Below are 25,009 nucleotides of genomic sequence, written 5' to 3' on the forward strand. Positions count from 1 at the left end.
TTAGTATATATGTTTCTTGTTTTAAAACAATGCTTATAGATTTGTAATCCGTGACTATTATGCATTATATAATCACACTATTTATATTATATTAGTAAATAATCATAATAATAATATTTGACATTATATATAATAAATAATTTATATTTGTTAAATTATTTTATTATATATATATTACATGATTAGTATTATATCAGTAAATAATAATAATAATAATTATGATTATTATTGTTATTACTAAAAAAATTAATAAAAATTAGTTTATTTTGTGCAATATTCCCAAAAAAAATCCTACTGGGCGTGTGTCGAGGGAACCAGGGTGACGCCTACAAATTGCGACTTTAAGATTTTCTTTTTAACCCATTTCTATCTTGCAAAGAAACCCTTGTTTTGGTGCAGTGATGGTCTTCACTGAAGTCAGCTACAGTTCTGATGTGATTTAACGGAGGCAGTAGCTTCACATCAGGAGGTTCAACAGCACAATTTACAGCCGCTCGAATAACGAGAGCTGTTGTCTTATTCTTCCCTCGGGGAAACTGCAGTGGATTCTGACCTGTTCGACACGAGCCTTCAGCGGGAGCGGCCGGGCCGCCGTAACTCGCTCAGATCCGGCTGGGATAATTAGATGTTGTCTGGATGGAGGGTCCATGTGGAGTTCTCCCATGAAGGAGATTTCATGCCATGTTACGCAGCTGTCTGAAGGTTAGGAGGGTGAGACGGCGTCTCTATTAAGAGGGCACATCGGTTGAAGCCTCATATTGTCAGATGTGTGAGTTTCACAGTTTCACAGTGTTCTGGTCTCTAGCTTTCCCAGAGCACGAGCATCATGGTGAAGAGACGTCCTTTGTTCAGTGTATTAAACTGTATGATTTTCCTTCTCCTGTGAAAACAACAGATGTTCAGCACAATTTTCCATACAATGAAAATGAATACAGATGGTGTTGAGCTCCAAAATGGACATAAGCACCACAGAAGTATAATAATAGCAACAGTGGTCCATATGATTTGTGTGCTATATTCAAAGTCTTCAGAAATAATGTGAGAGATTTGTGTGAAGAACAGACTGGTGACTGGTGCCATGACTGGTTGAAACATCAATTCGCAAACTTTTTTGTTATCCAAACCCCTTGAGGTCCACCTGAGATTTTAAATTAATATTTCAATAATTTAACAACACGCTTGCATGGTCATGGTTCTCTGATATCGGTTCATGGTCACATGACAAGCAGGTAAACAATTAAAATATTTAATCTTTTTTAAATGTTTTACTTTGATCATTTTTATTTTAAAAACATTATATTTTAACTAATTTTAAATCAGTTTAATGTAATTATTATTGATTTATTTAATGAATAGCCTTTTATCAGCTCTCAAACCCCCTGAAGTTTCCTCACAGTTTGGGCAACATTGGGTTAAAAAAATAATAAAACTGTTTTCACATGATAAATAGCATTTGCTAGTGATTTATGTAAAATTCAGCATGACATATAGAACTGAACTTGTTAATTAAACTAAAACTTTAGCTATGTAGTTCATCATTAAAAATGATTTTCTTTTACTTCCAAAATGTCACATTTAATTCAATGTTTTACCTTCTATTTCCTGGTAAATATTCGTGAAATTTACCAGCAATTGCTTCTACACCCATTTTTTTTCAGTGCATGTTCCATTAATACTTCTAAGACTCAAATAATTTCCTTCATTTTCTCCACTAGATCTATTGTTTTATCATTTCAAACCGTACAAACGTCATTGTAGCTCTGTTTGTTGATCTGGGTCATAGTTTGCTGTGTTTGTGTTCTGCTGTTTTTCCATCACACATCTGCTCCGGCTGGAGTCTTTCACTGGATCAGGACCACAAGAATCCCTCAGAACCTTCCCTGACCACAGTAAAGACCCAATGGCAAGGGCACGCAATCCCACAATGCAACTGCTGCTACTACAACCCTGGAAAAACCTGGGGTTGAACACACACACACACACACACACACACACCCATATATTGATGCAGAGGCACTGGAGGAGATTGTGATAAACAGGGTGTGTAAGAGAGAATAAAAACAAGTGAGGGTGTGGAAGAAATGTGCAAAGCAAACAGATGTGTGTGAGTGACTGAACCAGAGGAAAGAGGAACCTCCGTATTCCTGTGAGCAGCTGCAGTGTGTGTTTGTGCTGAAAGGCACCTGCACTGTGGGACGTGGGACCACCAGCGTAAAGCACCTGACTCTATATACTGGAAGGGTCCAAAATGAACACTCAACCAATGCCAAATAAAATAAGAATTGGCTTTGGAGAGTAAATAAAAGTAAAGTATTTGTAAGTTGGCTGCATATTACTTCAGTCTTCTACTTCCTTAGATTAATTGTTTCGGTTTGTATTATTCTTCTCACTTTGGTGGACAAAAGCATCTGATAAAAGAATAAATGTGAATTTAGTCTGATCCTCACTGCTGTAAGTGAAGCAAATGATTGAAATAAAAACGCATACAAACTTACAAATCTGTGCGACTTCTCTTACTTCAGCGTAAAATTTACCTTCATTCAGTATGTTCACTTTGGATGTTTACCTGTAGAGACAAAAATGTGAAAATCTTGTTATATTAAAGACAGCAAATGTTCAATAATGAACACAATTACAATGTGTCTTGTGTTGTTGTGCTCTGCTCCATGCCAGAGATGGAGACTGAATCATCTTATATATACTGTATTGTGATTGACACCGCGATGAAATGGGTTTGAACTGGTTAAACTGTAATGACCGATGTCTCAGTCCAGTTCTCTCTCTCTCTCTCTGGGAAACTGAGTCACGGTTTGGGTCAGAAGCCACGGTGGGTCTTTACAGACATACATGGACCGAGATGCAGCTGTGTCAACATCACACACTTCTGACGTATACACAAAGATTGAAAATGAAAAATATCACCCTTCATACCAACACAGCAGAGAAAACCACCATGACTCGCTTTAGCGGAATTAGAAAGCCATCAGTGTTGAAGAAGCTACTTTAAAAGTAGTTTATATATATATATAAACTTGTACTATAGACAATGTTTGAAACTTTAGATTTCTAGCACTTCGAGAATTACTTGTGTTACTCATTTGTAATTACTTTGGATAAATGCATATGGTAAATGAACAAATATAAATGTACAATACTGCACAGAGACATTAATGTATTGATTCACTTAAAAGAACCATCCTGATGCATGAAATCAGCCTTTGAAATAAGCCAAAAAAAAAAGTTTGCACATTATGTGTCAGAAAGCTTTCCTATAGAGCACGGTTCATTTTGACATCAGATAATAAGTGGTGAGGAAGAACACTATTTGTTTGCAGTGCAAAAAAAGATTATCGGTTTTAAAAACAGCTATAAAGAAGAAGAAGCAATCAGATTGAATGAAAAGAGACAGAAAGAGTGAGAATCAGTGAATCAGCAGGTCAAGTCTGTTGTTCTCGACTCTTTCGTCAAACTGCTTCAGTTTCTTATGTCGATGACCCACTAGAGGAATTAAATGACCTCTGTTTCCTCTCCCTCTCTCACTGAAGCAGTTTGGCCATGTGTCTGGTGAATGTTGACCTGATGCTGCAGACGGTTTGAGCTCAGGACAGCTGCTGTACGCTGGTCCAGAGTCAGGCACATATGAAGGGTAATCACCTCACTAAAATAATGTAATGCTCAGTGCAATGGTTAAAGTCCTGAACACCAGCTCAATGTCACAATTAAAAAGAAAGGATATAGCTGAAGGGTCAGTGTTTGGCTGGATGTCATGCACTAGTTACAAAGTCTAAAGTAGGCCATTTAAAAATAGCATTAGTTTCTATTTCTGCATCATTTCACACTCACAGAATCTGCACAGAACGGCATTGCCAACACTCACACTCTCAGGCCACCATACTAAATCTCTTTCTATATATATATATATATATATATATATATATATATATATATATATATATATATATAAAAATATGACTTGCTGGTACTTTTCAAGTTTTTAAAATGTTTTAATAACATTTTTTTCTTGGTCATACGAAGCTTAAGGGAACATTCCATTCTTCAAACATTATGGGAATGTTACTTTTGAATGTTCTCTGAACGTTCTGAAACGAGTAGAATGTTGAAGCTAATTTTGTTCCATGAATGATGTTTAAATAACGTTTTTGTGTTAACTTTTAGAAAACGTTATTAAAGACCAGATAACTTTGAAAGAACGTTTTATTAATGTTACTGGAAGAACGTTTGTTCATAACCTTGAAAGAAGAACCTTTCTGAGAACATTCCCTGTTAGCTGAGCTGTTTCTAAAAATTGTATCTTATACAAAATTAACTTTAATAATTTAGTATTAAGACGAAAATAAAAATGAATGTCATCAAAATCTCATTCCAGCCAGGAAGCCAAAGTTTGCAACCCTGATATGCAGTAATATATCATCACATGCTCTGACTGACTGTATTTCAGCGTGGACAGATGAATTACTCACTGGAATCTTGTTTGCGTTGCACATGCACATTTATTGCATGAGGTGTTGTGCACTCGCACCATTCGTGACACTTTCATGAACCACAAACGTGTTTATATTTAGAGCTCGGGTTTAGATTCGTGTGCATGGGCTTTTAGTGCACTGTCATTCTTCATTGGGGTCACAGCCGAATACAAACACTGCATGCTGGGATATTTTTATCAGGAGATGTGCACTCTGTCAGAGTGCTTCTCTCCTGAGCGTTTGGGGCCTGTTTTCACTTTTACAAAAAGAACAGACAAAAGCCTTGGATGAAAAAAGTGGGCTAAAATGTTGATGTGTCTGTTCCAAAACTTGGGGGGCTGCCTACATAGGGAGCATCCTTTCAATGCAGCATGCTCTACACATAGATAGCAGCTTATAGTGTTCAACACCTGAAGAGCAGTGGAAACTGATTTCAGTATGAGTGTGACGTTATGTTGCTAAACTAAAACACAGGATGGGTGAAATAGCCCATAGCATATACTTTTTTTTTTTTTTGTATTTAATGAAACCTACACTACTGTTCAAAAGTTTGGGGTAAGTAAGATTTTTTTGGGTAGAAATTAATACTTTTATTCAGCAAGGACGCATTCAAATGATCAAAAGTGACAGTAAAGACATTTATAATGTTACAAAAGATTCTATTTCAAATAAATCCAGTTCTTTTCAACTTCCTATACATCAAAGAATCCTGAAAAATAAAATCAGTTTCCACAAAAATCTGAAGCAACAATTTCAACATTGATAATAATCAGAAATGTTTCTTGAGCAACAAATCGTCATACTTGAATGATTTCTGAAGGATCATGTGACACTGAAGACTGGAGTAATGATGCTGAAAATTCAGCTTTGATCACAGGAATAAATTACAGTTTACTATATATTCACATAAAAAACAACTATTCATATTTTTTTACTGTATTTTATATATATATATACACAAGTGCTGGTCATATATTATATATTATGAATTATAATCATATAATTCATTTTTTATTGTAAATTATTTTTAAAAGTGAAACTTTCATATATTCTAGATTCCCTACATGTAAAGTAAAACATTTCAAAAGTTTTTTATTTTTTTTAATTTTTTTTTTTTTTAATTTTGATGATTAGAATGTACAGCTCATGAAAGCCCAAAATTCAGTATCTCAAAATATTAGAATATTTCCTAAGATCAATCAAAAAATGGATTTTCAAAACAGAAAAGTTCAAGTTCTTTAAAGTATGTTCATTTGTGCACTCAATACTTGGTCTGCAGCACATATTACAGCAAATGACTTGCTCCTAGCACAAATTACAGCATCAGTGAAGTGTGGCATGGAAGTGATCAGCCTGTGGCACTGCTGAGGCACTATTGAGCCTTCAGATTAGTGTTAATTTCGTCACCTATTTTTAATTTAGTCTTAAGGTCATTGCACACTGAGTCCGAAATTCGCATGCGAAACTTTCGCACGTTAAAAAATAAATTCGACCTCACGTTATGTCAATTGCGTTTGCACACTGCCTCCGAAACTTTCGTCCGTCAAAAAAATATTCGGATCAGGTTCGATTTTCTGCGTTTTTCGCATCCGTGGCACGCATTTTGAGAGACGTTTTGACAATTCAGAGCCACCGTACGCGAACGCAAAAATCCAGAATGCCATCTGACAAGTTGATCCACGTCGTCTACAGCACAAAACAGCAGCACTGAATGACAAACAACGTGAGGAATACAAAGAGACCGAATATAAAGACAGATTGTGCCAGTAGTAAAGCATCAAACAGAGCCACTGACATCCTGAAGTAAACTTTGAAACGCTCGGATAATCCCGCAGCTCCTTGATGAGGTGAACTCTCCTTTCTCTCTGTGCAATCTCGGGATTGAATGGACCCAATATTTCCTCTTTCTTTTTCTCTTTTTAAGAAGAGAGGAGACAACTAATCGTGCTCACTGCTTGAAGACTTCATTTTGTATTGTTTTGCGATTTTTTTTCGCAACGCATTCATTAATACGCATCGGACTCAGTGTGCAAGGTCTCTGTGCGTGACGAATTTTTAGGATTGCGAATACGAAAAAACGCATGCGAAAATTTCGGACTCAGTGTGCAAAGGCCTTTAGTCTTGTGCCAAATGTCCTTGTTAGTTTTAGTCATATTTAGTCATTCACATATCTTTTTTTGTTAGTCAAGTTTTAGTCGACTAAACGTCTCGTCATTTTAGTCTAGTTTTAGTCAAAAGAAAACTCAAGGTATCTTAGTCAAGGTTTAGTCGACTAAAAGTCTTTTAATTTTAGTCTAGTTTTAGTCAAAAAATTGTAGTCTTTTTTTAAAAAAAATAACACATTATTACTGAGATTATTACTGATAAACATTTCAGTAAAAAAAGTGTTTCACATATCTCAAACATTGGTTAAATGTCATAATTACCTGACAAAATACACTTGTTGAAAGATTTCTGTTGAATGCAAATGTTAAACGTGTCTGGTTTTCAATTTCTGATTTAGGAGACACATTCACAAATGATTAACCTGTTCTGAAGAGTATTTAATTTTAACCAACACAATTCAAAAGCTAGCATGTCGTCGTCGCTCGTCACTCTTGTTCGCATTGGGTGTTGTGTGTTCAGCAGTTTCGTGTTGCAGCCACAGGCGTATGAGACCTGTAAAGCCTCGTTTACACTGCACGCGTGTGCGGCTCGTTACGGCTACCGGAGCTGATACACGGCCACTCTAGTCAATGCTTGTGTTTACACCAGCCGCGCCGCGGTGCGTTTGAGAAGCGTTTGAGAAGCGGCTCGACGCGCCGCTTCGCTAAAGATAGGCGCCTCGCCTCCAAGACGCACATTTCAAATACAAAACAAAGTCAAAATAATCACCCTGTGTAAACTCCCGCTCATATTTTACATCACTAGAAACTGACAACAAGAGATTTGAAGTTGAAAAACTTGAAATTTCTTTGTTTGAGTTGACATTGCGCAGAGGACGGAACAACACCTTGCCGGAGCCGTAACGAGCCACACACGCATGCAGTGTAAACAAGGCTTCAACGAGGCTTAAAGCGCGAAGCCGCGAACTCGTTCTGAATATTTTAAAGGCGTAACAGCTGATGAAAAAGCAGAGACGATTGTAGACGAAAATGAAGAGAGATTTTATCTTAGTTTTTATTTTATACAAAACATTTTCGTCTCGTCTTTTTTCGTCAACAATAATGCATGTTAATTTAGTCTTAGTCAGCGTTTTTGGACAGTGGTGCAGTCTTGTCATCGTCTCATCTTAGTCATGAAAAAAAAGGTCGTTGACGAACATATTTCGTCTCGTCTCGTCTGACGAAATTAACACTACTTCAGATCATCTGTATATTGTTGGATCGACTGTTTCTCATCTTTCTCTTGAAAATATCCCATAGATTCAGGGGTCAGGCATGTTGGCTGGCCAATAAAGCACAGTAATATCATGGCCACTTGGAAGTGGTTTTTGCACTGTGGGCAGGTGCTAAAGTCCTGCTGGAAAAGGAAATCATCATCTCCATAAAGCTTGTCAGCAGATGGAAGCATAAAGTGCTCCAAAATCTCCTGGAAGATGGCTGCATTGACTTTGCACTTGATAAAACACAATGGACCAACACCAGCAGATGTCACAGCCCCCCAAATCATTACTAACTTCAGAAACTTCACACTAGACTTCAAGCAGCTTGGATTCTGTGCCTCTCCAGTCTTCCTTCAGACTCTGGGACCATGATTTCAACATGAAATGCAAAATTTACTTTTATCTGAAAAGAGGACTTTCGACCACTGTTCACTGTCCAGTTCTTTTTCTCCTTAGCCCAGGTAAGATGCTTCTGACATTGTTTCTGTTTCAGAAGTGGCTTGGTAGTCCTTTTCCTAAAGATGTCTGAGTGTGGTGACTCTTGATGCGCTAACTCCGGCTTCATTCGACTCATTGTGAAGCTCTCCCAAGTGTTTGAATCAGCTTTACCTGACAGTATTCTCAAGCTTGCGGTCATCCCTGTTGCTTGTGCACCTTTGCCTACCCAATTTCTTCCTTCTAGTCAACTTTGCATTTAATATGCTTTGATACATCACTCTGTAAACAGCCACCCCATTCAGTAATGACCATCTGTGACTTACTCTTTTTGTGGAGGGTGTCAATGATTGTCTCCTGGACCATTGCCAAGTCAGCAGTCTTCCCCATTAGTGTGGTTTCAAAGAACAAGAGATACCCGGAATTTATACTGTAGGGATGGTCATTTAACGAAACTCAAATGTAAATATTCGAATATTTTGAGATACTGGATTTTGGACTTTCATGAGCTGTACGCTCTAATCAACAAATTTAAAAAAAAAAAAACTTTTGAAATGTTTTACTTTACATGTAGGGAATCTAGTATAAATGAAAGTTTAATTTTTTAAAATAATTTACAATAAAAAAAAATGAACTTTTTCACGATATTCTAATTATATGACCAGCACCTGTATATACAGACAAGTCAGTTTCACTGAACTTGTCACAATGCATTTTATCTTCACATTGTGAACACATACTATGCCTTAAAATGCTGTCTATGTAGGAAGCTCAGTGGTTTTTGGAACAGTCTGTTTGTGTATGTTCATGTGTGCATTTGTTTGTGATTTACAAAACATGAGTAAGTGCTGATAACCCATACCATAATGCTCCAAACATCAGTTTACCTTCATATATAAATATTTAATTTGTCTGTCTGGTTTCTTCAATCACATTTAAAATACTCATGCGGAGCTTCCACTTCATGAATTACTGGATGTTCCGATCATTCCAGACGGAAGAGTAAACACATATCCATTAAGCATCTTCAGACCCGCTATGAATTCAAATGTGCTCCGAGCATCTCTAACTAAATATGATGTTCACCACCGTCTAATGACTTCAGAGCTGTTGTTGTGCCTCCAGCACTGAATATTATCACAATCATTCCGTGTTCATATGTGTGTGAAAGACCTGAATCGGGATCTTTAATGACTTATAAGAGCTGCCCATTTATACAGGAGGAGTTTTTAAAGTGAACGATCACAGTTCGTGTTGTTTTCGTATGATGTTTAGGAGCAGAAATATCTAAAATATATGAAACTCTGAACTCAGAGTACTGTATGTGTAGCAAAAAATTTGAATTTCTGTTTTCAACATCAGAAATGTTTCTTGAGCAGCAAATCAGCATATTAGAATGATTTCTGAAGGATCATGTGACACTGAAGACTGGAGTAATGATGCTGAAAATTCAGCTTTGATCACAGGGGTACATTACAGTTTATAATATTTACATAGAAAACTGCTATTTTAATTTGTAATAAATTAATATTTCACAATTTTACTGTATTTTTGATCAAATAAATGCAGCCTTGGTTAGCATGAAAGGACTTTAAGAATTTCTGCCTGTCCAAAATAATAAAAGTACCATCAAAAGTATCAATTATTTAATAGACATATCTCTGATCAGGCAACTATTTGCTCTACTGTAGCAGAATAACCGCCAGAGGTCAAAGCTGGCAGTGTGAGAGGTCAACGAAAGGTCACAGTTTTACACAAAAGTCTGAAATATAATAAAGGCAAATTGCTTAATATGGCGCTAAACTAATTTACTGTTAAATGGATAGTTGACCCAAAAATGAAACTTACCCTCATGTCGTTCCAAACATGTATGACTTGCTTTCTTCTGTGGAAGATGCTTTGAATAATAAAGTGTTCTTCTCCAAACAATGGAAGTGAATGGAGACTGAGGCCTTTAAGCTCTGATAAAGACACAAAAAGCATCATTAAAGTATCACAGCAGTCGCCCATATTTCTTCTGAAGTCATTTGAGCAACATTATAAGACTACATTATAAATAAAATTACTACATTATACATAAAATATGTTGAATTAAATATTTTTTTACAGATTGTAAAATAGTTAATACACTTTGCACATATATACAAATACACATTAGACAGTAAAATAGTATATAAAATGGTCAAATAGTGCAATTTCTAAACTTTTTTATGACTGGTTAAATATACAGTACAGTCCAAAAGTTTGGAACTACTAAGATTTTTAATGTTTTTAAAAGAAGTTTCGTCTGCTCACCAAGGCTACATTTATTTAATTTAATTTCTTTTCAAAAAAATAAAAATAAAAATTCTTACTGACCCCAAACGTTTGAACGGTAGTGTATAATGCTACAGAAGCTTTGTATTTCAGATAAATGCTGTTCTTTTGAACGTTCTATTCATCAAGGAATCCTGAAAAAAAAGTACACAACTGTTTTCAACATTGAAAATAATCATAAATGTTTATTGAGCAGCAAATCAGCATATTAGAATGATTTCTGAAGGATCATGTGACACTGAAGACTGGAGTAACGATGCTGAAAATTCAGCTTTGCATCACAGGAATAAATTACTTTGTCAAATATATTTAAATAGTACACAGTTATTTTAAATTTTAAACTTCTTTTAAAAACATTAAAAATCTTAGTGGTTCCAAACTTTTGGACTGTACTGTATATCAAATGCATTTGTGCGCTGAGTTGTGTTTTATCTTACCTAGTAGTGAATTTTTGCAACCCTAAACACTCATTGTTCAATTTTCCAAATTTTACCCCGATGCAAATTTAAACAAAATGGTTTTTATAAATAAATGCTTCCTAAAGACAAAGTTAAGTTTGCATCAAAAATATCAATGCTTGGGTCTCTAAATCCTAAAAGTCTTGCATAAAATTCATAACATAATGCACTGTGAATGGACTTTACAGGTCAAGTCTGTGCTTACTGGCCAGAATAAGCTGCAATGTGTTCATACATGCCGGTCTGCTGTGTGTTTGAGTGTTCATGGTCATCTGTGTGTGTGCCATCATTCATGACTCATCAGACAGATGAAAGATATATGAATGAATCAGTGAAAGCAGCCACAGGCATCACAGTAGTTGTGTTCTCATGCTCTGAACTCTAATTGAAAAGTTTTTTAAGGGCTTCTAGGCACAACCGCACAAAACCCCATGATCATCTTCATCATCGTCATCCACAGCACAACTGTTACTCACACTTCTTCAGCGGTCTGGCTTCTGAAACCATTTTCTCCACAGGGAGATTCGTGTAAGCCTTGAACAAACCAACCAGCTCTGTGATGAATCTTTCATTTGAAGCAAAAAAATATGGAAAAATCAGGAAAAATAGAAAGAAGAAAAAACGAAGAGAAAGAATGAACGTCATGAAATACATCATTGAATGAGAAACAACAGTACAGTCATTCATTGATATTATTTTGTTTTTGTCTTTTCCAGAGCAAATATCTAAACGTTCTTAAATCAAGATACATTTACTGGAGAAGCATAATTACGGGAGAGGATTAGGGCCAAGCAATAATAAAAAAATAAAACCATCTCGAGATCAGTTGTTAAATTTTCGAGAAAAAAGTCGAAATAAAATGTTGAGAATAAACTCGTTAAATTTCGAGAAAAAAGTCGAGATAAAATGTTGAGAATAAACTCGTTAAATAATGAGAAAAAACTTGTTAAATTTCGAGAAAAAAGTCAAGATAAAATGTCGAGAATAAACTCGTTAAATAACGAGAAAAAACTTGTTAAATTTCGAGAAAAAAGTCAAGATAAAATGTTGAGAATAAACTCGTTAAATAATGAGAAAAAACTCGTTAAATTTCGAGAAAAAAGTCAAGATAAAATGTCGAGAATAAACTCGTTAAATAACGAGAAAAAACTTGTTAAATTTTGAGAAAAAAAATGTCGAGAATAAACTCGTTAAATAACGAGAAAAAACTCGTTAAATTTCGAGAAAAAAATCGAAATAAAATGTTGAGAATAAACTTGTTAAATTACGAGAAAAAACTCGTTAAATTTTGAGAAAAAAGTCGAGATAAAATGTTGAGAATAAAGTCATTAAATTGCGAGAAAAAAGTCGTTAAATTACGAGAACAAATTCGTTAAATTATGAGAAAAATGTTACATTTCAAGAAAAAGTCGAGATAAAATGTTGAAAATAAAGTCCTTAAATTATGAGAAAAAAGACGTTAAATTACGAGAACAAATGCATTAAATTACGAATTTGTTCTCATAATTTAACGACTTTTTTCTCATAATTTAATGACTTTATTCTCAACATTTTATCTCGACTTTTTTCTCGAAATTTAACAACTTTAATCTCGAGATGGTTTTATTTTTTTATTATTGCTTGGCCCTAATCCTCTTCCGTAGATAATATATAATGTAAAGTTCTTGAAAATTCTTCACTTGCCAGTGAACGTGACTCGTATTTTTTGAGGGTGATTAAATGGATACAAACACGTAAAAAAAAAAAAAAAAAAAAAAAAAAAAGCACTTTTCATTGGAGAAAATAGGGAGCCATGTGACGTGCACATGTGCTGAAACAGGACACAAAATGGACCCCTGTTGGTCATGTTTTGGTCTTTTTTGCACTTTTATTGATTAGTATTTGAGTTATTCTGTCCTGAAATACATTTGATCAATCAATTGGTGCCTTATTTTATTAAAAACAAACTAAAATAGACCATGTTGCATGGAGGCAACACTGTACCATAGGGGAATGGGAGAAGAGACTCTGATTGGTTTATTGCATATTACGCCCAAAACACACCCATGACTCATTAAGAGACTAGGTACAACACTTTTGGACCGTGCGCCTGGTGCGCTGACCATTTTTTCCATTGTTAAACTAGCAAAAGTGGATGCGGACACGCCCTAAGTGCACCTGCGCCATGAGCTTCAGACCATGAGCTTAGATCGTTAAAATAGGGCCCTTCATAAATAATTTTTTCTTCTCAGGCAAATGTATCTTGATTGGGAGCTGCACCAATCAAAACACTGTATAAAGCATTAATATACTACAAATAATAATAACAGCAACACAAATGCTTCACTGTGGATGTATTATTATTATTGTTATTATTATTATCATCATCAATCCATCCACAGTGAAGCATTCATGTTCAGCATTGACACTGATGCTGCTTTCTGATCATTACAGCAGTTCATACGGCATAGTAACAGTGTCCAACAGCGACATTAGGCTTGCCTCCTCTGTCCCCATTGACTTTAAACAGACACCCTAATGTTTGCCATGGGTTTAGTGGGGCGTAGTTGAGAATGAATGGGTGAAAGTCACGTGAGAGGATCAATGCCTCCGTTGCACTTTGTTTGGATGGTTTGTATATGATTGGTTCACGCGATAAATCCCGCCTCTTGTTTTCAAGTGCGTTCTCATCAGCCTGAATGAAGGCGATGCCATTAATGGGAACACTAATTAAAAAGCAAGTAAACAACTAAGCCATTTCACCGCTTTATGTCACTCAAAATCAAATGTAAAATGGGCTGAAAACATGATGACTGTGGGGGTTTTGGAGAGCAATCAGCCAGGGGAAATTAAAGGGACATCTTTGTGTCTGTGACCAAAGCTTGATGACTGCTGAAAATCAGTTGACTATTAAAAAGAAAAGCTGAACATTAGTTCACAAATAATATATTGTTTAAATTGCTTCTGCCTTTAGTTATTATTTAGAATAAATGTAAAAATGCGTAAAAACACTAACTTGATGAAATTTATACTTGGTATTATAAATAGAACGTTACATAGCTATTGCAACAACAACAAAAAAAATTAGAATGGATTTGGTCTCACTTTTTTATGTAATGTTCATTTAACCAGGAAAATTACGAATAATAAACATAAACATTTGATATACTGTATATAAAACAAACGTGAGAACTTTGCCGCCTCATTTTAAACCACCTCTGCACACCACTGACATACAGGTTGTTTGAAGAGGATCTGAAAGCTTCTTGTAACAACAAATCATTTACACAAAGTCCTGCAGGATCCACAAAGAAACATAAAACAGCACCACAGCAAGGATGACGGTGCAGACCTGCGGCATACGGCTTTAATCCACACAGATGTGTCAAATAATTCAAACACGGAGTTTGGGAATGTAAGCAGCTTAAAATTCTCAGAGATGTTTTCAGTCGCGTTTCTCATGGTCTGAGTGACTGCAGTGGACGTCTGCGTGTACAATCATGTTTCATAATCGCATTAGGCTGAAGTCTGAGGAATCATAATCTTACTGCAGCACAGTGAACTGTGAGTGAACGGCGCCACCTGCTGGACACAGATGCTCAATCTGCCTGACTGGCTGGGGAATCATTTTGTGTTAGTGGGGTTAATTGTTTATTGATTTCATTTGCTGACCTGACCGCCCTCCAGAAACACAGTATTTGATTAGGCACTTTTGGCTGCTCTTCATTTTGTACCGCAGCGGAAAGAATCAACCAGAGACGACAAAACATGAGCTGCAAAAATGATGTGCTTCCTCAGTATTTTTGTCTTGTTTTTTAGTACAAATATCTAAACATTCTTTAATCAAGATGCATTTACTGGAGGAGAAAACTGATTTTTGAAAAAAAATTTAAATGTCAGGGGGGTCAGAAATATAAACTTAATTCATAGGGATAACAAGATTATTTTTCTGACACCTTTTTTTTTTTTCAGAAAATAACACTTGTTATCTGAAATCATTTTGCTTCACCAGTAAGAATGTTTAGCTATTTGTACTGGAAAACAAGGCAAAAATACTGATGAAACTGAGCCTCTATCCATATTATAAGACTTCTATCCAAATATGAGACTCACACGCCTGTGCGTCTGAACGTCACATTAACACAAACGCCGTGAGCGAGTACATCTGTCTTTATCAAATTCTGTGATGTTCAGCAACACAATTCATAATTAAAATCCAGTAGAGGAATGATTCTTCAGGTGATGTTTGTCTATAATGTGATTACGACATCAATACGCATAATATCAACAGTTTTATGCTCATTATCAGGATCGTTATTCAATCTTGTTAGTGTTTAATTAAGCATAATGAGTGATGCTGCAGTCATGTACATCCCATTAAATTATATTGATACTCCATGATCTGAGGAGAGACTTAATTGAACAAATCATTCTGCGCTCAGAGACATAAATGGCACACACACACACGATTATCAGGAACACTTTAAAATAAGGTCTCATTTGATAATGCATTAACTAACATGAACTAATGAGCAATATATATTTACAATATTTATTAACCTTTGTTTATTAACATACAACTTTGATCTTAAAAATGTATTAGTAAATGTTGAGATTAACTAACTAAGATTAATAAATGCTGTAAAATGCTGTCAGTTCATGTTAACTAATGTAGTTTCTATTATTAACAAATGAAACCTTATTGTAAAGTCTTGCCTGTTCATCTATCAAAACACAGACTTCCTGTTTTTTTATACAAAGCTAAATATAGTGAGAAACTGACCTAAACCTTATAAACGAAACAATTATTTATTTATAATGTCCATTGCATTTGAATTGACACAATTACAAAGTTACCTGAAATTTAGGAAGTAATGCATGCAATATATACTGTGTGTGGGTGTGTATATATATATATATATATATATATATATATATATATATATATATATATATATACAGTACAGTCCAAAAGTTTGGAACCACTAAGATTTTTAATGTTTTTAAAAGAAGTTTCGTCTGCTCACCATGGCTACATTTATTTAATTAAAAATACAGTAAAAAACAGTAATATTGTGAAATATTATTACAATTTAAAATAACTGTTTTCTATTTGAATATATTTGACAAAGTAATTTATTCCTGTGATCAAAGCTGAATTTTCAGCATCATTACTCCATTCTTCAGTGTCACATGATCCTTCAGAAATCATTCTAATATGCTGATCTGCTGCTCAAGAAATATATATATATATATATATATATATATATATATATATATATATACACACACAGAGTATATATTGCATGCATTAAATTTCAGGTAACTTTGTAATTGTGTCAATTCAAATGCATATATATATATATATATATATATATATATATATATATATTTTTATATATATATTTTTATATATATATATATATATATATATATATATATATATATAAAACTCAATGACAGAACTTTCTACAGCACAAGCATTCAAACAATTTGTTGAATTAAGTGTGTAATCACATGCTTCGAATGTGCAAAGTACAAACATTATCTGCCCACCGGTGATTGACACACACAATGAGTTTAGGAGTTTAATATTGTTAGTGAATAGTTTTGTTAGTGAATACTCATTAAAATGTGTCGATGATGAGCTTATTATAAAGCTGTCATGATAATATCTTCTTCAGCGTGTGACAGAGCGTTCAACAGCGTTGTTGTTCTTTAATGATTTCTGTTGAACTTCCATCTATTGATCTGCAGAAAATGCTCAGGAAGAAAAACATCACTCATGGGTTCTTGTTTGTCTTTTTTATTTGAATTATAATTTGTAGTGTCATTATTAGCATCATGAAGTAAACATCAATAAACATGCAGTATTTACAGTCGCTCTTCCAGTACCCTCTGTTGTCTATATGCAAATGTTACATTATACACACATATTAGCATCAGGGTGTTCAAGGGCTTCGGACAGCAACACAAACAGACTGTATCTGCGAGATCAGCATCCCAAAACACTCTGAAATTCACCGGGATGTCATTATGATCGATAAAGCGATGATGATGGAACTATATAATTGATGGGAAAATAAGTGAAGATGTGGACAGTGATCAAATATGGATCAGTTGAATAGAAGAGCTAAACAAAAAGGTTATTGTGCAGGTTAATGTGGTTTGCTTTAGGTGGATTTCTAGACTTGTGATCTCTTTGGCTTACATGTTTGGCACTGTCATCATCGTCCTGTTTACTGGAAACCGAGATTAATTATTTTCAGAAATGCATAAAGATTTCACATGAAGTGTGTTAAGCTGCTTTCTAATATTGGTGTAAATATATCATTATAATTTGCAAGGATGCTAATAAAATCTAAATAAAGTTCATGAACGTGTCTTACAACAGGAATCATTAAAGAATTATTTTCCATGAATTCTGAATATGCATCAGCTTCATTAAAATACTATTATAGTTTTTTTAATTACTTGTTTTTATTTTGATTTTTTGTTTTAATTTTATATTTTAGTAATTTTGCTGTGCATTTTTGTCATTTTTATTATTTTTTTAAATGTCTATATAGTTTTTTTATTTTTTTATTTTAGCACATCACATTGAACTAAATCAAAATGTGAAATGCTACCTTAACTAGCTGAAATAAAACAATTACAATTCTTTTATTTCAGTTAACATTTATTTTATTTCAAGTACTGAAAATGTTTTATGGTTTTAACTATAATAACCCTGATATGCATAATTAACAGCCTAAGAATCAACACAAAAAAGTCCCATAAATATGTCAATATTAATGTAATATATTACCCTAAAGTGGTACAGAAACATGCATTAAATTGAAAATCAAGCACTTTGTTGTTTGAAATTTTGAACTGAAGGCATTCGGCGAGAAATGAAGGACCCGACTGCATGCCAGCGCCCAACGCCCAAAACATCTAAATGAAGCCGATTTAAAGCCATAAAAACAGCAGATCCATTTGAGAGCATCAGCAATCCTAAATGAAAAAACCTAAACGAGGTCCAGAGAGGAAAATTCATTCATTCATCTGACCATTATGACATCAAATGCTAATAAAAACTCAATCACAAATAAAAGGTGAGCATTCACAGCTTAGAAAAGAGTCCTGGATCATGTCCAAAGGGGGCGATAGTGTGGCTTGTTTGCACTGCCTGTACTTATTTTAAATAAAGCAAAATTCAAGCATCAATTTCATAAAATAAATCAGTTTAGATAACCATAACCCAAAGTGTTTAGTCCAGTACAGTATGGGCCATTGACACGCAATCCATCTGACGAGAGCTTTAATGCACGTCCCAAAGACATTTAATGTATTCCAGATAGTTTTGCATCAGTCACCGCATGCAGTCCGTGGCCTTTGGTGATTACGACTTGGTCTGGTCCATATCTGAGTCCACAAACACCTCTGGTTCAAAGCATGAATCATTAAAGCCAAGTCGCATAAAGAGTTTACACGGCCCCTGCGATCCATCGATCCCGTAATGTGCAAGAAAGCGGCCGAGGCCGGAGGATTTATGGAAGCAATAAACAGGGTGCGATGGCTTCGGTCTGCCCTCAACACTGCAACACTGCCGTAACTCACGCTCGAGAACCATAGACACGTGAGGAAGACACGCCGTTCAGAGAGAGGAGGTATTACAGTGTATTAAGACGGACACAAGTGAAAGAAGACAGACTGTGGTGTACTAAAGGAGAGCAGTCCGTCTCCTAAACATTCACCACAATTCTGTCATCATTTTCTGACCCTCATGTCTCCAACGGCTCTCCAATCTCATTCATGCTTGTGTTTAATTGACACATTGCAAGTCAAGATGTATTGAGCCGGGCTGAAAAAAAATTTATGAAAATGTAATTTCTGAACATCCAGATTTTTTAAATGATTAAAAAAAACCATCCTTGGCCATACGAATGTTGAGGGAATATTTTGTTCTTCAAACATTCCATTTTATTCTTCAAACATAGGAATATTACATTATTCATAGGAATGTTACATTTGAATGTTCTCTGAACATTCCAAAACAAGTAGTAACATTTAAAAACATGTTATATGAACTAAAACTTTTTTTGTAATCTAGGGATGTACTGATATGAAAATTTTGGCTGATACCGATAACCGACAATTCTTTATATCTGAAAGCCAATAACCGATATATTGGCCGATAAATCTACATCCAAATTTTTATATAATTTTGAGAGCCTGATTACAAAAACAAAAGTCTCACCATTAAAAGCCATTTCACAAGCACACAATTATAATGTTCTCGTCATAATTTTATGTAGTATATTTGACTATGCACTGTATTTTCCTTTTTGAAGTGATTTCAAACATACTTCAAGCAATTCAAAACCTTCATGGTGAACAGTGTCCATCTGAAGTGTCTCAGCTGACGGAAATAATCAATTTTTTTTATCGGCTTTAATATATTGGCCAGATTCTCTTATTGGGCCGATAATGTTAAAAATCGGCCGATACCGATATGGTGGCCAATATATTGTGCATCTCTAGTTATTAAAGGGTTAGTTCACCCAAAAATTAAAATTCTGTCATTAATGACTCACCCTCATGTCGTTCCACACCCGTAAGACCTCCGTTCATCTTCGGAACACAGTTTAAGATATTTTAGATTTAGTCCGAGAGCTTTCTGTCCCTCCATTGAAAATGTATGTACGGTATACTGTCCATGTCCAGAAAGGTAATAAAAACATCATCAAAGTAGTCCATGTGACATCAGTGGGTTAGTTAAAATTTTTTGAAGCATCAAAAATATATTTTGGTCCAAAAATAACAAAAACTACGACTTTATTCAGCATTGTCTTCTCTTCCGGAATCCTTTCCACTGAATTGATTCCATTGAATCCTTTCATCTGTCGGCGTTGGTAAGGCATTTTTACGTTGCCGTGGTTGTTTTTGGCGATTAGGACATCCACAACATTTTGAAGGATCGAAAATACATTTTGGTCCAAAAATAACAAAAACTACGACTTTATTCAGCATTGTCTTCTCTTCCGGAATCCTTTCCATTGAATTGATTCCATTGTATTGATTCCATTGAATTGATTCTATTGAATCCTTTCATCTGTCGGCGTTGGTAATGCACTTTTACGTCGTTGTTTTTGGTGATTAGGACATCCGCAACATGCACACTTACGCACCATTTTAAAAAATATAGCAATACCAAAATACAAACAATGTAGAATAGCTTGAATACAGCGTGCGTCTCCCTCAGACTGTAAACGAAGCTCGGGCGCACCAGATAACACGTCAGCAGCGTCTTACATCAGCAGCGTCACTGCAGAGTAGTGAACCCGGATTCACAACAGACCCGGAAAAGAATACAATGCTTTGTATTCTTTTCCTACTACAAAGTCGTAGTTTTTGTTATTTTTGGACCAAAATGTATTTTTGATGCTTCAACAAATTCTAACTAACCCACTGATGTCACATGGACTACTATGATGATGTTTTTATTACCTTTCTGGACATGGACAGTATACCGTACATATACTTTCAGTGGAGGGACAGAAAGCTCTCGGACTAAATCTAAAAATATCTTAAACTGTGTTCCGAAGATGAACGGAGGTCTTACGGGTTTAGAACGACATGAGGGTGAGTCATTAATGACATAATTTTCATTTTTGGGTGAACTAACCCTTTAAAGACCAGATAACTTTGAATAATTTCATATAATTTTTGAAATGACTTGCAAAACTGAGATTCGAAAGAAAGTAATTCCTATTTGGAACGACTTGAGGGTGAGTAAATGAGTTTTTCTCTTTGGGCAAACAACACTTTTAGGACATCAACTTGTTAGGCCCTTTTTGAATAATATTTTACTGCATCTTACTATTTCTGTTAGACTTCTGGACGGGTCGAGCCATCCAGCAACGACTCACAGCCAGTGATGATCAACACACATGTACACAAACCAAAGATATAACAACTGACAGTTTCCAACAATCACATTCACACACCTTCAAATACTAAAATGTTCCCCAGAGCATCATGTATCCCAGTGGTTACACTTATTTGTCAAAATCCATCATTTGCCATCATTGCTGTGACCTCTATTACATTAACATTCACCAGCATTAAATTATTTATTTCTGTTTAATCTCGGTTGTCAATATTTCAGGCTGCATTAGCTACAACAGCAGCCTAAAACAATGACTAAATAGCTATTTAACCACTGGTTAACATTAACATTATCCAATAGCCCACACAGCCTAGGTGACGTCAAAGGGAGAGGAAAGCTGATTAAATTTTGATTTCATGTTGACTTTAAGATCTTTTCCACAAGTCAAGTCAAACTCAGACTTCCAGTAATCTGTTGCTAACCAGTATAACTAACAACATAAATCTCATGCATTTTCCTCAATTTATCTGTAGTTATTCAGAAGATTTAATCACCATCAGTCAGAAAAAACATCCGACCTGATGCTACTATCATTGAGATTCATATATGAGACAATATGGATGTAATATATATATATATATATATATTACACATCTACATCATACTCATCGGGTTCAAGTTAAACTCTGTCAACAGCATCTGTGGCATTTTAAAGCTGCTAAACACACCAACTTTCACACAATAAGCAGGACATTTTACATAGAGAAAAAGCAGCTCACGGAAATTATGTCAGTAAGTTTATCCGCCTTGAAAAGTAATCCAAGAATGATTTACAACACAAATAATAACAGGGATTTTACTGTATAATTTAACAAAAAATACGAGCTTCACATTTGTGCTCTATTTACTATAGCACAAATGCTGTTGATAGATCTTAACTTCTCTGTCAAGTCTCTATTGGTCTTTCAGACAAACACACGCACACTATCATACTTACACACAGAACGCACAGAAATGATTCAACATGAAGCGCTGGTTAAAAGTACAGGTAGTAGGTCCAGTAGAGCAGATTAATGAAGACGAACGACAGTGGGAAGGTTAACCGGGAGTAGTTGTCTATATAATGTGGGTTTTCCACGTGACAGCAGTTGATTGATCTCAGGATCTTCCTCAAGACGGAGATGTTTTTGGCACAGCGGCTGAAGAGCTCCGGAGGGACCTCGGGGGTCTTGGCTTCACTGGTGGTCGGGCTGGAGGGCACGAGTCCAGGCTCTCCAGCGGCGGTGGACGCGGGCGCCGAGGCCAGAGAGTCTTTGCGTCTCTTTACCCGGGAGGAATTGCTGGCGATGGTGGTGACGATGCCGTTCATCTCCTCCTCGCAGTCGTGCATGTGATGACCGTACTGACAGAGACCAAAGAAAATGAGCAATAAAATTCAATAAGAGGAAAACTAAAGACCACAAGTATGACAGTATATTTGATGAGATGATGATGATGAAGTAAACAATAGATGATTATAACGATGATCACGGTGATTAAGATGAGAATAATGATAAAGACTATAATTGACATTTTATTAAAAACTTGTGCAAAAATCACATTAAATCACATATTTCACACACAAATTAATAAGTGACACCTTAACACATCTAAAAAAAACACACAAACACATAAAACGCATAACAGCATGTTCAGGTTTGACTGTAATATTGTGACCATTGCAAAATACTTTACTACAAAAAAATGCTAAACTTTGACAGTCATTTTTATTGTTATAATAATGACTTTATAATGTCTAAACATAAATCTAAAAGAAAAATCATTGAGTAATCCTCTGCAGCCATCTAGTGGCTGTAGTTAAAAAATTCATATTATTTTATTTTTTTTAAAAGTGTTTGTTTTCCAGTAGATTTCAGCAATCCTCCACTAAACAAAAGCACATTTTTCACTATGAATGAAACTGAGAAATGTAGATCTTTTAAAGTGGATTTTACATAAAATGTTGCTATTTTATTATAAATGTATATATTTAAATTATTACAAATTGAGGCAAATAAATAAATAAAAAAAAATACCATACATTCTCCAAAATTGCATAACTTTACAATAAAACATTAATAAAGCAGGGTTCCCACTCTTTTTCAGCGATAATTTTCCAGGACTTTTCCAGGACATTTTCAATTTTACAACAATGGGAATAAAAGACTGGGATTACGCCCTAAAGTAATATATATGCTCTCTAAGTCTTTAAATTGCCATGATTTAACTATAAAATCAGTTTTTAATATGAGCTCTTAATCATACATTATGACTATGGAAGACTGTTTCCATTAAAAAAAAGGTAATTGCGACTTATACAAATATTTAGACTTGTGAGATAAAAAGTTGCAATTAGGTTAACTTTTTTTATTTATTATTCAGTGGCGGAAACAAGATTCCATAGTTTATTGTCATTACTGAACTACTGATGCACACTTCTAATTTTTGGCAGTAAGTTTTGGAAGATCTTTATCTTTGCAAGGTGGACTTTTCAGGATACGAGATGGACTAAAAATAAACTCCAACACCTTACAGCTAGATTCCAGAAGATAAATTCTTCAAACAGTGGTACAAGAGGATGTGGTGCTGGTCCTTCAAGATTCACTCTGTCTATAAAGCCTATAAAAAAAAATCTGTCTTCTTGTATTTTACTACAATTCAGAATGTGATTCTTAAATGGTGGGCATTTTTTAGGATTCTTTAGCTAACCTTAGTCTCTGAGATCCTGACACCTCGCACTCCTGGAGAATCCAGGTAGGTTGCAGTTCTGGAAAATGGTGGCGCTGGAGACTAAAGGGTTTCTGATGGTTTCACACTTAATTCTTCACCTTAATTCTTAATTCTTTTTCAGTTAACTTGTCTTTTCTTCTCCACCTGTTTTTATCTGACCCTGCTGACCCAATGAGCATTTTGCTGTTTGCAATTTCTAGTATTGCATTAGTATTGCATCCTTCTAGTGGGAATTTAATCATTTTTGACCTTTCAGTCTGAGATAAATCTCTTTTTGGCTCATTTTATCTGTAAAAGAAAACAAGCCTTCATAAACTAACTTCATGACTAGATACAAAATTAATAGTAGTTATTAAGATTGATTGGTTTGGAATTGGTAAAATGTGCATGGGAAAAATATGATCAAAAAATCAACTTGCATAATAATTAAGCAAAAAATTATGCATTTAAGCAGTTAATAACATACTATAACAGTATAATAACTGCTGCAAGTGGCAACACAAGACTAAACTTCATCATTGAAAAAATACTACTCTCATGTGTCAAAACTCAGCATTTCTGAACATCGCACTTTCTGCAACTACTGGTGATTGTTTTAGGTCAGTGATAAACTCTTTGGTCTCGACTAAAGAAAAAGCCCAAATTTAAAAAAAAATAAAATAATAATTTTCCAGGACAACTACAAGATTTTCCAGGACATTTTACATTTTCTCTAATTTTCCATGTGTTTTCCAGGACTGGAAAATTTGTCATCAATTTTCCAGGTTTTCAAGGTTTTCCAGGACGAGTGGGAACCCTGTAAAGTGAGTGACATTACATTTGTTTAAAAGTTACTGGTTATGTAAGTTAGGAGGACAGAATACTGTTGCCCTATGTGTAATAGCACAGCAAGCAACATAGCATATATATTAGCCTATTTTATCATATGAAGAGTTCAGATGCAAAAACCTGACATGTTTTCTTATAAATGAGCATTTTTTACCAGGCTCTTATGTTTAAAAATACCTTATTTTCAAAAATGTCACTTTAGTCAATTTATTGGTATTTAACAAATTTAAAGCATCTCTGTGATCTTCTGGTCTGTAGATGTGACTCAGGTTCCTCCTTCAGTGTGCGTCTGTGGTATTTTTTCACCTGTTTTATCGTTCAGCGGGTGAATGGAGCATCTGATGATTTAGTGAAGTAGAACCGCACTCTCAACAACACACATGATTTGAGGAATCATTCATATCTGGAGAACAAACACTACAAGACGATGCATACCCTCAACTTTAAGACCCAGTACAAGTACAGTTTGAGCAATAATAGTGCTGTTTACCTTAGAAAACAC

The 25,009-nt window shown here is 35.0% G+C and overlaps 1 protein-coding gene and 1 long non-coding RNA gene across 3 annotated transcripts in view; both read right to left on the reverse strand.

Annotated features, from left to right (window-relative positions):
* Positions 1 to 335: 335 nt before the first annotated feature.
* On the reverse strand, positions 336 to 11,771 carry LOC125277613. Of its 2 annotated transcripts, XR_007186942.1 has the most exons (4): positions 11,534 to 11,771; positions 10,132 to 10,244; positions 1,745 to 2,566; positions 336 to 880 (listed from the first exon to the last, which is right to left on the reverse strand). It is a non-coding gene; the product is annotated as an uncharacterized LOC125277613 (long non-coding RNA). The 2 variants fall into 2 exon arrangements; XR_007186941.1 differs by having other exon boundaries at positions 336 to 2,566.
* A 9,923-nt stretch (positions 11,772 to 21,694) lies between these two features.
* LOC125276502 (gamma-aminobutyric acid receptor subunit pi) overlaps positions 21,695 to 25,009 on the reverse strand; it is a 65,400-nt gene continuing 62,085 nt past the window's right edge. The window contains exon 10 of the mRNA XM_048204029.1: positions 21,695 to 22,312. Coding sequence (XP_048059986.1) covers positions 21,947 to 22,312 — 366 coding nt within the window. The 3' untranslated portion in view covers positions 21,695 to 21,946. The remainder of the gene's footprint in view (positions 22,313 to 25,009) is intronic.

This window comes from Megalobrama amblycephala, linkage group LG10 (genome assembly GCF_018812025.1).
Source record: "Megalobrama amblycephala isolate DHTTF-2021 linkage group LG10, ASM1881202v1, whole genome shotgun sequence".
Lineage (NCBI taxonomy): Eukaryota > Metazoa > Chordata > Actinopteri > Cypriniformes > Xenocyprididae > Megalobrama > Megalobrama amblycephala.